At 44.0% G+C, this 13,610-nt stretch overlaps 1 protein-coding gene across 1 annotated transcript in view; it reads left to right on the top strand.

Moving 5' to 3' along the window:
- The window catches only part of eif2s2 (eukaryotic translation initiation factor 2, subunit 2 beta), a 71,762-nt gene extending 60,078 nt beyond the window's left edge, over positions 1 to 11,684 (top strand). Inside the window, exons 8-9 of the mRNA XM_072244188.1 lie at positions 4,793 to 4,878; positions 9,874 to 11,684. Of these exons, the coding sequence (XP_072100289.1) occupies positions 4,793 to 4,878; positions 9,874 to 10,049 (262 nt within the window). The 3' untranslated portion in view covers positions 10,050 to 11,684. The remainder of the gene's footprint in view (positions 1 to 4,792; positions 4,879 to 9,873) is intronic.
- The last annotated feature ends 1,926 nt before the right edge of the window (positions 11,685 to 13,610 follow it).

Here is a 13,610-nt window from a genome sequence, read left to right as displayed (position 1 = left end):
ATCATGGTCTTTGACCATGGTTATTCTTGGCAAGTTTTTCTACAGAAATTTTTTGCCATTTCCTCCTTCTGGACTGTGTTTTTACAAGACGGGTGACACCAGTTATTATCAATATTCTTCAAAGATTGTCTGCCTGGCATCAGTGGTCGCATAACCAGGACTTGTGATGTGCACCAGCTTCTCATCATCCTGATCAGAGGGGAAAGGCTAAGCAGCTGCTACACCTCACCCAAGGGAGACATGCAGGCTAGTGAGAAAAAGAGCACCTCACACCTCCTCTTCTTTCCACCCTGCCACCCAGTTAGATTCTATTCTGTGTCCTCTAGTCTTAGACTCTCCCACCACAGGAAACATCCTTTTCACAACCACTCTATCAGGATCTTCCACCATTCGATAGATTTCAATGAGGTCACCCCTCATTCTTCTGAATTCTAGTGAATACAGGCCCAGAGTCAGTAGACGCTCTTCTTATGACAAGCTATTTAATCCTTAAACCGTTTTCGTGAATCTCCTTTTAATGCTCTCCAGTTTCAGCTCTACCTTTCTAAGATAAGGGGCCCAAACTTGCCCTCAGTATTCCATCTGAGGCCTCACCAGTGCTTTATAAAGTTTCAACAGTACATCCTTCTTTTTATATCAAGTGCTCTTGAAATTAATGCTAACATTGCCTTTGCCTTCCTCATCCTGTAAATTAACCTTTAGGGAGTCCTGCACAAGGACACTCAGGTTCCTTTGTGTCTCAGTTTTTTTGGAATTTTCTCTCCATTTAGCAAATAGTCAACCCTTTCAGTTCTTCTACCAAAGTGCATGACTGTATGCTTCCCGACACTGTATTCCAGTTGCCATTTATTTGCCCATTCTCCTAATCAGTCTGTCCTTCTGGAGCCTTTCTACTTCCTCAGAACTACCTGCCCCTCCATCAATCTTCAGATCGTCTGCAAACTTTGCAACAAAACCATCAATTCTATCATTCCAAATCATTGACATCTAACATAAAAAGAATAACACAAGCCCTGTGGAACACCACTAGTGACTGTCGGAAAAGGGTCCCTTTATTACCACTCTTTGCCTCCTGCCAATTAGCCACTGCTTTCTCCATGCTAGAATCTCTCCTGTAATACCATGGGCTTGAGGCTTGTTAAGCAGCTTTATGTGGCATCTTGTCAAAGGCCTCTGAAAATCTAAGTACACAACATCAAACAATTCTCCTTTGTCTGTGCTGCTTGTTACTACTTCAAAGAAATACAACAGCTTTGCTAGTTTACTACATTTGGTGTGCAGGATGTGTGACCCTGGCAACTGGAACTTCTACCATACTGCTAGTTAAAGAGTGTTACAAGGTTTCTTAGTTCAAAAACAGTATCAGTTGATTGTAATGATAGGCCAGACACATCTTACAACTTTCAAAATGTTAGTGGAACTGAACTGCTCCAATAGCTATGCTGGCTTGTATTTGTGTTTAAAGATGTAAATGGTACACAACACACCAGACAGTCTGAGGAGACAACTGAACTGTCAACAGTTGTTCCCTCTGTTTGTACCTTTTTTCTAAAAGGAGGAATACAAGCTGACTAGTGATGATTGAGACCAGGTGAAGGTGGGTGGGTGTGGGAGGAGGGATAAAGTCCATCTTGTGACTTGATCATTAGCCATAAAGTTCTAAAATCCAAAAGTGTAGCTTTGAATTTACTCAGTCTAGCTGTTAGTTTTATTTTCTTGGTTCCCCAGTGCTTTAGATGTAAACCTCCCTTTGACATTCTCGTTTTATGCCCAGAATCGTAATTGCCTTCCATTTGTCTGCCACTGTTTCTCCCTGGCACGCTCATCAATCTATCATGCTTAGCACTGGGGTGACATCTCTCGGCTGTGACTCTTCTTATTACCTTATTTCCTTCTCTGTTATGGATACTACTGCACAACACTCCAATGGCTCTGGATCAATTCCCGCCGCTGTCTCTAAGTTATGTTCTTCTGTGACTGTGTGTGTTTCCTCCGAGTGCTCCGGGAGTTTTCTCCCACATTTCAATGACTTATGGGTTAGTCTTAGTAAGTTGTGGGCATGCTATGTTGGGACTGCAAGCATGGTGACACTTGTGGGCTGGCCCCAAGCACATTTTTGGACTGTGTTGGTCATTGATACAAATTGCAAGTTTCACTTTTCTGTTTCGTTTTACATCTGACAAAGCTTAATTTTTAAGAACCTAATCTTTAAGGAGAACACAGATTCTGTTACTGTGTGTGAGATTTCAGGACAGTACATTGCATCCCTGATGCCAGGGTCAACACTATTTCTGGTTCTAGAAGTTTCTCAAGGGAAGGGCAGCACTGTTCTCTGTGGCACACTGCAGATCACAGGCCTCCATTTTATAACATAGAAATCTATAGCACATTACAGGCCCTTTGGCCCAGTGTTGTGTTGAAAATGTAACCTACTCTAGAAACTGCTAGAAATACTGTATCGTCTACTGTTTTTCTAAGCTCCATGTACCTATCTAAAAGTCCCTTAAAAGACCCTATTGTAAAACCACCCTCCATGATCCATCTAACTCTTTCAATCATTCAACTCTGTATCTATTTGGCTAGCTTATCCTGGATGCCATATGTCTGACCCTCAGGAGCAGTCAACCTGTTCCTAGCTACCTCCCAGAATCCATTGAGCTGAGGTTCAAACTGTTTCAAGCCTGCAGAGTACCAGTAAACATCTGCTCATTGCCCATGCTAGCCTTTGATACAAACCATTGCGTTTCACCCTGACAGCACCATAAACAAGCCAAAAAAGGCTTACAAATCTTGCCAAAAAGCTGCTTTTAAATATCATCAGGATAAACAAAAAACTGAGGTGGAATGTCTCTGGAGCACATGAAAGGAATTAATGTGATGAACTGTAATCAATTGTCCGTGTATTTACCATTATCTATGAGAACTTTGTGGATTTTGTAATTCTCTAAAATGTATGCAGATGGTAGTTTCCAGCTAGAGCATTGAAAGCAGAATTGCGTGACTGATTTCTTTAATATAAACAAGTAAATTTAATCAGTTGCAGTGTACTAGGCCAAATGCTGGCAGCAAGTATTGCAAGTTCTGATGTCCAAAGTGGGGAGAGAGGTTTTGTTGATCATACTGTGAACCTCGTGTCAGTGCTTTAGAGGCACAGAAGCCCATTGAAACCAATTGAAGGAGCTTGCTACCTGCCCCTATCTGTAGAAGAACCTGGAGTCCCCACACTGACTTCGTCATTCCTCAGAACCCACAGAACCAGAGTGGAAGCCCATTATCCCTGATCCTGAGGGACAATGACCACCACTGTGGTGTAGCAGTAAGTGTGACACTGTTATAGCTCTGGGCGTCGGAGTTCAATTCTGATGTCCTCTTTAAGGAGTTTGTAAGTCCTTCCATTGGGCGCGTGGGTTTCCTCCAAGTCCTCTGCTTTACTCCCACATTCCAAAGATGTGTACCTGTTGGTAAGTTAATTGGTCATTGTAAATTGTCCTGTGATTGGCCTAGGGTTAAATAGCTGGTTTTCTGGGCAGTGCGATTTGTAGAGCTGAAAGGACCTGTTTCGCACGATATTTCTGTAAATAATCTGGAAGAGCTTGCTGCTTCACTGGGCGAACTAATCTCAGTGTTTTTAAATACTATTGCATTAATGCAAGTTTACTGTATTTGGTGTACAGGATGTGTTGTCCATACATTGGAGAAAACTCTTTGATAAACATTGTATTTGCACACTTTGCTGTTTGCAGATAAGTTGTTTCTCAGTCTTTGTGTGTAGGTTTTCATTGCTTCTATTGTATTTCTACTATGAATGCTCACAAGAAAATTATACTCAGAGTGGTATCTGGTGACATATACGTACTTTGATAGATTTTCTTTGAGGACCTGCATTGTGTCCCCAAGGGTGACTTTGGCCTTCTTGCAACGTGTCACCTCAGTTCCCCACCACAGCCCCACCCTCGCCTATATTCAGCCTACCTTGCTCCAGTAATTCCCTGCATGTGTTTTTCCATCTTTGTCCTTAGAAGTCCTTGAAATTTCAGGGGATCATTCCAATTTGCTTTTCTCCTACCAAAATCCATGGCAGTATCTGTTTTTTCTAACCTGTCTTCAGCTACTGATTTTGCAAGTAATTGCTGGAGGAACTCACCAGGTCAGCAGCTATGTTTCATTAGGAGTTTGAGGAGACTTGATATGTCACCAAAGACACTGAAAAATTTCTACAGATGTACCGTGGAGAGCAATCAATGCATCACCATTTAGTATTGAGGGGTCACTGAACAGGATCAGAAAAAAACTGCAGAGGGTTTATGAGAGTAAGAGTTTGGCACGGACTAGAAGGGCCGAGTTGGCCTGTTTCCATGCTGTAATTGTTACATGGTTGTAAACTCAGCCAGCTCCATTATAGACGCTAGCCTCCCCAGCGTCAAAGGAATTTTCAAAAGGCGATGCCTCAAAAAGGCTGCATTCATCATTAAGGATTCCCATCATTCAAGACATGCCCTCTGCTCCTTGCTACTTTCAAACAGGAGGTACAGGAGCCTTGAAGAGTCAATGGTTTAGGAACAGCTGCTTCTTCAGTGCCATCAGGTTTCTGAATGGACAATGAACAGGTACACTTTTTCCCCCCCTTTTGCTCTCTTTTTGCACTACTTATTTAATTTAAATACTTATTTATGTTATATATTGCACTGTACTGCTGTTGCAAAACAACATTTGACAACATATACCAGTGATATTAAACCTGATTCGAGGTACCTATTGATTGTAACTTGAGCTATTCTTTTTCTTTTAATAGTGGATCCATTGATGGCAATAACCAGCTCGTAATCAAAGGAAGGTTTCAGCAAAAACAAATAGAAAATGTGTTGAGGAGATACATCAGTGAGTATAGCAAATGAGCATTATTATGTGGTTATGCAAATCCATGTTACCTTGTGGAGCATCACCATCATGAATTTCTTAAAAAGACACAAGGCCATAGGACATAGAAGTAGAATTCGGCCCATCAAGTCTGCTCCGCCATCTTGTTTTCTCTCTGTAACCTTTGACACCCTTACTAATCAAGAACCTATCAACCTCTTTCTTAAACATACCCAGTGGCGTTGCCTACACAGCTGCCGGTGGCAATGAATTTCTGGCTAAAGAAATTCCTTCTCATTTCTGTTCTAAAGGGACATTCTTGTATTCTGATGCTGTCCCCTTTGGTTTTCGATTCCTCCACTATAGGAAACATCTTGTAGATCAGGGGTTCCCAACCTTTTTTATACCACGGAGTCTAACAATTAATGGAGGGGGTCTGTAGACCCCATGTTCGGAGCATTGTAGATGTTTGTTACAGACTGCAGGAGCTTGGATCTGGAGTAACAGAGAAGGTGCTGGAGGAACTCTGTAGGTCAGGCAGCATCTGTGGAGGAAAGGGGCAGTTGATATCTTGGGCTGAGACCATTCACTTGAGCTTCATGGAACACCAGTAATAATGAAGGGTCTCGATCCAAAACATCAACGGTCGATTTCCTTCAGTGGTCTGGCCCAATGAGTTATTTCAGTGCCTTCTGGGTGGCTACCTTGTACCTCAGAAACACAAAAGATTCTGCAGAAGCTGGAAATCTAGAGCAACATACACAAAATGTTGGAGGAACTCAGCAGGTCAGACAAGACAACATCTGTGGAAATTAATAAACAGTTGATGTTTCGTGTTGAGACCCTTCTCCAGGACTGAAAAGGAGGGGGAAAGATGCCAGAGTTTTAAAAAAAAGAAAGGGGGTGGGGAGTGGGGAGAGGGAGACTGAAGACAATCTAGAAGGTGATAGGTGAAGCCAGGTGGGTGGGAAGGGTAAAAGGCTGGAGAAGAAGGAATCCAATAGGAGAGGAGAATGGACCATAGAAGAACAGGAAGAAGAGCCCAAACAAGCGAAAACCTGCAGGTGCTGGAAATCAAAGTAATACACACTGGAGGAGCTCTGCAGGCCAGGCAGCATCAGTGGAAAAGAATAAACAGCTAATGCTTCAGGCTGAGACCCTTCATCAGGACGGGGAAAAAGAGATTAGAAGTCAGAGTAAAAAGGTTGTGGGGGCGGGGGGGGGGAGGAGAAGAAGAAGCACAAGGTAGTAGGTGATAGGTGAAACCGGAAGAGAGGAAGGAGTGAAGTATGGAGCTGGGATGTTGATTGGTGAAAGTGATAAAGGGCTGGAGAAGGGGAAATCTGATGGGAGAGACCAGAAGACCATGGAAGAAAGGGAAGGGGTAAGAGTACCAGACGGAGATGATGGGCAGGTAAGGAGATGAGGTGAGAGAGGGAAATGTGAATTGTGAAGGAGAAGGGTAGGGGGCAGTTACCAGAAGTTTGAGAAATGGATGCTACCCAAAAGGAATATAAGGTGTTGCCCCTCCAACCTGAGTGTGGCCTCATCGAATCAGTAGAGAAAGTCATGGATTGGTGTGCCATCAATCACCTATGTCGGGTCTCACCGATGTACAGGAGACCACACTGGGAGCACCTGATACAGTAGATGACACCAACAGACTCATAGGTGAAGTGTCGCCTCGCCTGGAAGGACTGTTTGGGGCCCTGAATGATAGTGAGGAGTCTGATGGGGTGGTATGTGATGATAAGAGGAACCCTATCCCTGATGGGGTGGCAGGAGGATGGGTGAAGGCAGATGAGCACGAAATGGAAGGGATATGTGTGAGAGCAGCGCTGATGGTGGAGGAAGGAGAGCACCTTTCTTTGAAGAAGGAGGACATCTTATTAGTTCTGGAATGAAAAGCATCATCCTGAGAGCAGATGCGGCAGAGACAGGGGAATTAAGAGAAGGGGACGACATTTTTACAAGTAACGGTGTGGAAAGTGGTATAGTCTAGGTAGCTGTGAGAATCAGTGGGTATATAAAAGATATTAATAGATAAACTGTCTCTAGAGATAGAGAAAAGCGAGTGAGGTGTCAGAAATGAAACAGGTAAACTTGAGGGCAGGGTGGAATTTGGAGGGAAAGTTGATGAAGGGTGCAGAAAGCAGTGCCAATGCAGTTGTCAAAGCAGTGTAGGGAAAAGTTGGGGAGTGATACCAGTGTAGGCTTGGAACATAGACTGTTCTGTGTAGCCAACCAAAAGGCAGGCTAGCTGAGACCCATGTGAATGCCCATGGCTACACCTTTTGTTTGAAGGAAGAGGAAGGAGCCAAAGGTGGAATTGATTGAGAGGACCAGTTTGGCCAGATGGAGGGGAACTGATGAGCCTGGTGTCCAGAAAAAAAGCAGAGAGCTTTGAGTCTTCCTGACGGGGCACAGAGGTGGACATCCATAGTGAAGATGAGAGGACCGAGCCACAGATCCTGAACTTATTGAAAAGATCAAGAATGTGTGAAGTGTCACAGATGTGGGTAGGAAGGGACTGAACCGGGAAGATGAAACAGAGCCAAGGTATACAGATATAAGATCAGTGGGGCAAGAACAAGGAGAAACAATGGGTCTACCTGGACAGTCAGGTTTATGGATCTTGGGGAAGATGTAAAACCGGGAGGTGCGGGATGAGGGAACTATGAGGTTGGTGGCAGAGGATGGGAGATCCCCAGAGCTAATAAGGTTAGTGATGGTGTGAGAGACAATGGCTTGGTACGCCTTAGTGGGGTCCTGTTGGAGGGATATGTAAGAGGAGGTGTCTGACAGTTGTTGCTGGGTCTCAGCAAGGTAGAGATCGGTTCACTGGACTACTATACAGCAAACCCTTATCTGCGGGTTTGATGGTGATGTTAGGATTAGTGTGGAGAGCAATGCGATTGGAGGGAGTGTGGTTAGAATTGGAGAGAGGAGTTATAAAGTCAAGATGGTTGATGTCTCATCGGCAGTAATGAAAAGATCCAGAGCAAGCAGAAGAGCAGAGTGGGATGTCCAGGAAGAGGAGGAGAGTTAGAGATGGCAGAAGGAGTCATCAGCGCATTCTGGAGAGTCCTTGCCAAAGAAGTAGGCTTGGAGACAGCTGAAGAATAGCTCAGCATCATGGTGGGCGTGAAACTCACTGAGGTGTGGGTGCAGGGGGACAAAGGTGGGGCCCTTACTGAGGACAGAATATCCTGCCTTAGAGAGGGGAAGGTCAGAGAGAATTGTGAAGACGCAGCATGGATGAGAGGGAGGAAAGAGGGTTGGGAATGTTTGAGGAGAGGGGAGAGTTGGGGTGTTCAGGGAAGGTGGGGCGAGAGGAAGATGGAGTCTCCGAGGACCCAAGAGCTGGCATTGGGACCTGAGTGGTGGTGGGCGAAAAGAAGACTGGGGTTCTAGCCGCAGCACGTAAATACCTAGCCCGGAGGTGCTGTCGGTCAAGGTCCAAGCTGGAATTAGAGTCGGGATTTGTGCAAAAGGCACTTTGGTTTCTGAGATCGTTGGAACCTGTATCGATGGCGATGGAGTCCGGGTTCTGAATCTGCTTGGGATTGTTAGAACCGTTGAGGTTGGCAGCAGGGATCGTGATCCGGGGACATCCGTGGCTGCCGGCATTGGAGATGGCAGGTCCTACAGTCTTGCTGGATGTGAGGAAGGGGAAGAACTGGCAATTGAAAGCGTGAATCCGATGGAGGATAAAGTATCAGACCGGTCCATTGCAGGGGGCAGAGAGATAATCCCAGAGTTGTGGAAGCGACTGGGATAAGGTCCCCAGGTATCTTCTCATGGCGGAAAGCGTGGTGTGTAGAATGTGGCAGGAGAAGCAGTTGATTGAATGCATGTTCTGGGGGTCTTCAGAGGGTTCAAATCAAGGATCTTGAAAACTGATCTGGAAACTATGTGGCGCAAGATAGCCACCTGAAGATGGAGGTGTGCCAGGGAGATGTGGAAGGCAGGCGAGGAGAAGGAAGAGGGGGAAATTCTTCAGAAGGAGAAGTGGATGCTCATGCTATCAGTTTGGAGGCTCCCTAGACCAGAATATGAGATGTTGCCCCTCCAACCTGAGAAGAGTCTCATCAGGGTGAGAGAGGGGTCCGTGGACCAACATGTTGTTGGAATGGTAATGAAGTTACCACTAGATGGTTGGCCACAGGAAAATTCCGCATTTTGCATATGGACAAGTGGTGCTCAACAAAACAGTTCCCCAATTTGTTGGGTCTCACCAATATAGAGAAGGCCACATTGGGAGCACCGGATACAATAGATGACCAACAGGTTCTCAGATAGTATTGCCTCACCTGGAAAAGCAGATGCCTTTTTCTCCAGACTTTTCCCTTTCCCACCCACCAGATCTCCCTTTCTAGCTTGTTGTTCTTCCCCTTTCCCCCTACCTTTCCAGTCCTGATGAAGGGTCTCAGTCCGAAATGTTCACTGTTTATTCATTTCCATAGATGCTGCCTGACATGTTGAGTTGCTCCAGCATTTTGTGTATTACTTCTACCTCATGACTATTTTCCTGTGTGCTCCATCCCTTTGCATCTGCTCATATGATTTAAGCTGCTGAGATTCTCAGTTTTTTTTTGTACCCGACTCTATTACCTGCTGTCTCTCAAGTCTTCCTACGTCCCCGATACACTAGAAGTCCAGAAATCTATTAATCTAGTTTTCAGTGAACACAATAACTGACTCCCCACTACCCTCCAGAATTCCAAAAAGCCAGAACTCTTGAGTGAAGAAATATCTCCTGCTCTCAGACCTAAACTGCATATTCCTTGATCTAAAGCTGTTCCTCCAGTCTCATCTGGGGAGAATTCTTTCCAGCTGATTTTAATTGTCCTGTTTGCCCCCACATATATTCTGAAATATAACTGAACTTTAAAATTATTTTTTTAAAATGTACAGCAGATAAAGGATTAACATTGATTTGGATTTTCTGTGTGAGCTCTTCGACATGATTGACCTGTATTTTTGTTTCCTTCACACCCACACCCTGATTCACAGAGGAGTATGTTACCTGCCATACCTGCCGGTCGCCGGATACCATCTTGCAGAAGGACACACGTCTGTATTTCTTGCAGTGTGAAACCTGTCACTCACGTTGCTCTGTGGCCAGCATCAAAACCGGCTTCCAGGCCGTCACCGGGAAACGAGCACAGCTCCGTGCCAAAGCACACTAGCCTAAACCCTAACCACGGGAGAAGATGGGAACTGAGGATCGTTGTCACAGGACTGTTTTACCAAACAATGGGGTGGGTTTTAAGTGCATCAGAACCTTAAGAATTGCAGACAGCTCTGCAGAAGCGAGCGAGAGTGGCGAGCAGTAGGCTTCCCAAGTTCCAGAGCTGATTGTGACGTATCCTGTTCCACTGCTCTGCTTCTGACCTGTCCAGTCGCCGGTATCAACAACAAAGGCGGTTTCCCTTTAGCCCATCAACGTTCACCAGGTTGCGGAATTTCTTGGAAGCTTGGGAATGATCCACTGAATGTTGATTCTTAGAGTCCATAGCTCCTTGTTGAACATACCTCACCTTAGTGTTTGGCTGTCCCACTGCCTGACTTTCAAACAGAGCAGTGGGGTAGGACAGAAGGGTTGGGGTTGTGGGAGGCAGTGCGGTGCTGCCTAAATTGTGCTAAGTGAGTTTTGGAAATTTATTAAAACAAATTCCCTGCAAAACTGTTGACTTTTTCTTTATGATGACATCTTTATAAACCATAACCTTTTCAAATACCAGGGTGAGGTTTGTGTTCTGGAAGCTAATCGTTGCTGATTTTTGCAGCAGTTCTGAGGGAGTAGTTGGGAAAGGTATGTGGCAGCCTCGGGACTGTAGACCAGTGGGTGAAAGTGCGCCAGTAAGATGTAATAAAAGTAGTGATTAACACAGTCATGCTGCTCTCTTCTGATAATGTTTGCACTAACAGTTTGGTGTGTAGTTAGAGAGCACATGATAAACTGCCCTATGCTCACACTCAGTATATGTTTCACTTGAGAGGAAAAGAAACTACAGGTGCTGGAAATATGATAAAAAAAATCTTAAACTGGAATTACTTGTGGAGCATACAGAAACAGGCCTTTCAGCCTATCTGGTTCGTGCTGAACTGTTATTCTGCTTAGTCCAATCAACCTGCACCTGGACCATAGCCCTCCTTACCTCTCCCATCAATACTAATCCAAACTTCTCTTAAATTTTGCATTCGAACCAGCATCCTCCACTTTCACAGTTAGTTCATTCTGCACTTGCACCACCCTCTGAAGAAGTTCCCCTTAAGGTTCCTCTTAAATATTTCACCTTTCACCCTTAACCTATGACCTGTAGCCGTATCCAACCTCGCTGTAAAATAGTATAGTCGTCGTTTTGGACAGGGGCCTTTCACCGGGACTGGAAAGGGTGAGGAAGATGCCAGAATAAAAAGACGGAGAGGGGAAGGAGGACAAGCTAGAAGGCTGAAGATTTGGAAGGCAGCAGAGATCACAGAGGAGAACCTACTCAACCTTGCCTTATGATTCAGTTCCTCAAGTTCCAACAACTTGTAAATTTTCGCTGTACTCTCAATCTTAATGACGTCTTTCCTGTAGGTAGGTGACCAGAATTTCACACAATGCTCTAAATTCAGTCTCCCTGATGTCAGAGTCAGCATTTTTTTCAGATTTAATTTTTTAGTTGATGGCCTATCATCAGATCTGCTGCAAAATCATTGAGTATAAATATTAGCAGTTTCTCTCTGCAAAGTGGCTGCACAACTTGCAAGGTATTTCCAGCATTTTCTGTTTCTATTTCATATTTCCCCTGGAATAAACGAGCAGGTCTCAGAAATCAGTACAACTTTGTAAAAGTCCTTACTTTGCAGAACTTGGATCTTACTTTTCAACGTGGCAGAACGGCTCCCTGTTTGTGAACACATTTTGTCTTTCCCCTTTTTAAAATCCAGTGTTTTTTTTGTTTGAAGAAAGATTTTTATAATGTTTGTGCTTTCTGGTCTAGTAAAAATCTTCACTTGAACATTATTGGGCTCCATGAAACCTGATCTCAACATCGGGTCTCCTTGTGTTATTTTTATGTGCAAAGAAATTTGTGCTCATTCACTTGCATATTTGCTTCAGAGCTCCTGTCCGCTCACTGGGTGGAGCTTGGGTTTATCTTGCAGCTGAAAATGCGTGTTGTAAGGGTTATAGAGTTGTAGAGTACTACAGCACAGAAACATGCCCTACGGCCCATCTAATGCATGCAGAAATAGTGGGCTGTCTCGTCCCATTGACCTGCATATCCCTTCCATTCATGTACCTATACAAATTTCTCTTAAATGTTGAAATGGAACCCATATCCAACCACAGAAATAGACCCATCGGCCCATCTAGTGCATGCCAAACTATTGGGCTGCCTAGTTCCATCAACCTGTACTCAACTATACTCCTCCCATTCATGTACCTATTCACATTTCCCTGTTGAAGTTGAACCTGCACCCACAACTTGCACTGGCAGTTTATTCCCCACCCACCACGTTCTGAGTGAAGAAGTTCCTCATGTTCCCTTTAAGTACTTCACCTTTCACTCAACCCATGACCTTTAGTTCTAGTTTCACTGAAAAAGTGCAAAAAGTCTGTTTGTGTTTACACTATCTGTGGCTTATGCAGGGTACTGAGAAAATGCCAACTTCAAGAAAACACGTGAACAATGTTATATAGCTTACAGTTCAGAGACTACTGACTTACCAAACTCAGTCATTTTGTAGAAGGTGGTGATTTATCTGGAGCTAAGTTGAGTGAATTTGGGCCATCTTCAAGTGTGTGTGTGGATTTGTGTTAATGCTCTATAATTGCCATCATTGCGAACTCAAACTTTACAGTTTGCCAGCAGATGGAAAGAAGAGCAAGGAGAATAGAATTCCAATAAAGCTCCTTTGGTGTGAATTACATCAGCCAAGGGTAATATAATTTCCTCTGTGTAAATTTGATATCTATCACATTTACATTCCGGCCGGTTACTAATGTAGATTTTGTCTCCGAACACTTTGATATAAGCACAGAAGTAATGTACTTCTTTCTTTTAATTGAGCTCTTTGGTTTTTCCTTCAAGAAGTAACAACCAAATGACCTTGTAGGTGCTGTGTAATTATTTTTCTTTGTCAGGACAATGGACTGCAAGTGAGATTGTTATGAACAAGCTGTCTTTAATCCCAATGTTATGTAATGCAAGTGAAGAGGAACTTCCTTGGAGAAAGGTGGAAGATGTTTGAGTGACTTCTAATACAGACCAGTGTATCATGTATTCTTTTAAGTTGTGCAAGTCCAGAGACACAGGCTAGCTTCCTTCCTCAACCCCTCTTCATCCATTACATGTGGATCTACATCTTGATCCAATTTAAATTGTCTGGACTGAAAGAGGGGAAACAGCTAGAATTAAAGACCATGAGACCCATGAGTATAATTAGGCCATTTGGCCCATTGAGGTTACTTCACCATTCCATTATGTTTTGTGATCCTTCTCAACCCCATTCACTTAACTTCTCCCTGTAACTTTTGACGTTCTGATTAATCAAGAACACATTAACCTCTGCCTTAAATACACCCAATGACTTGGTCTATGGTGAAGAATTCCACAGGTTCACCATTCCATGGCTAAATAAATTCCTCATCTCTATTCTGATGCTGTGCCCTCTGTTCCTAGACTCCCCTACTACAGAAAACATTCTCTCCACATCCACTGTATCCAGACCTTTTAATGTTTAATAGGTTTCAATGA

Source organism: Mobula birostris, chromosome 2 (genome assembly GCF_030028105.1).
Source record: "Mobula birostris isolate sMobBir1 chromosome 2, sMobBir1.hap1, whole genome shotgun sequence".
Taxonomy (NCBI): domain Eukaryota; kingdom Metazoa; phylum Chordata; class Chondrichthyes; order Myliobatiformes; family Myliobatidae; genus Mobula; species Mobula birostris.
This window is presented reverse-complemented; position numbering and strand designations above follow the sequence as displayed.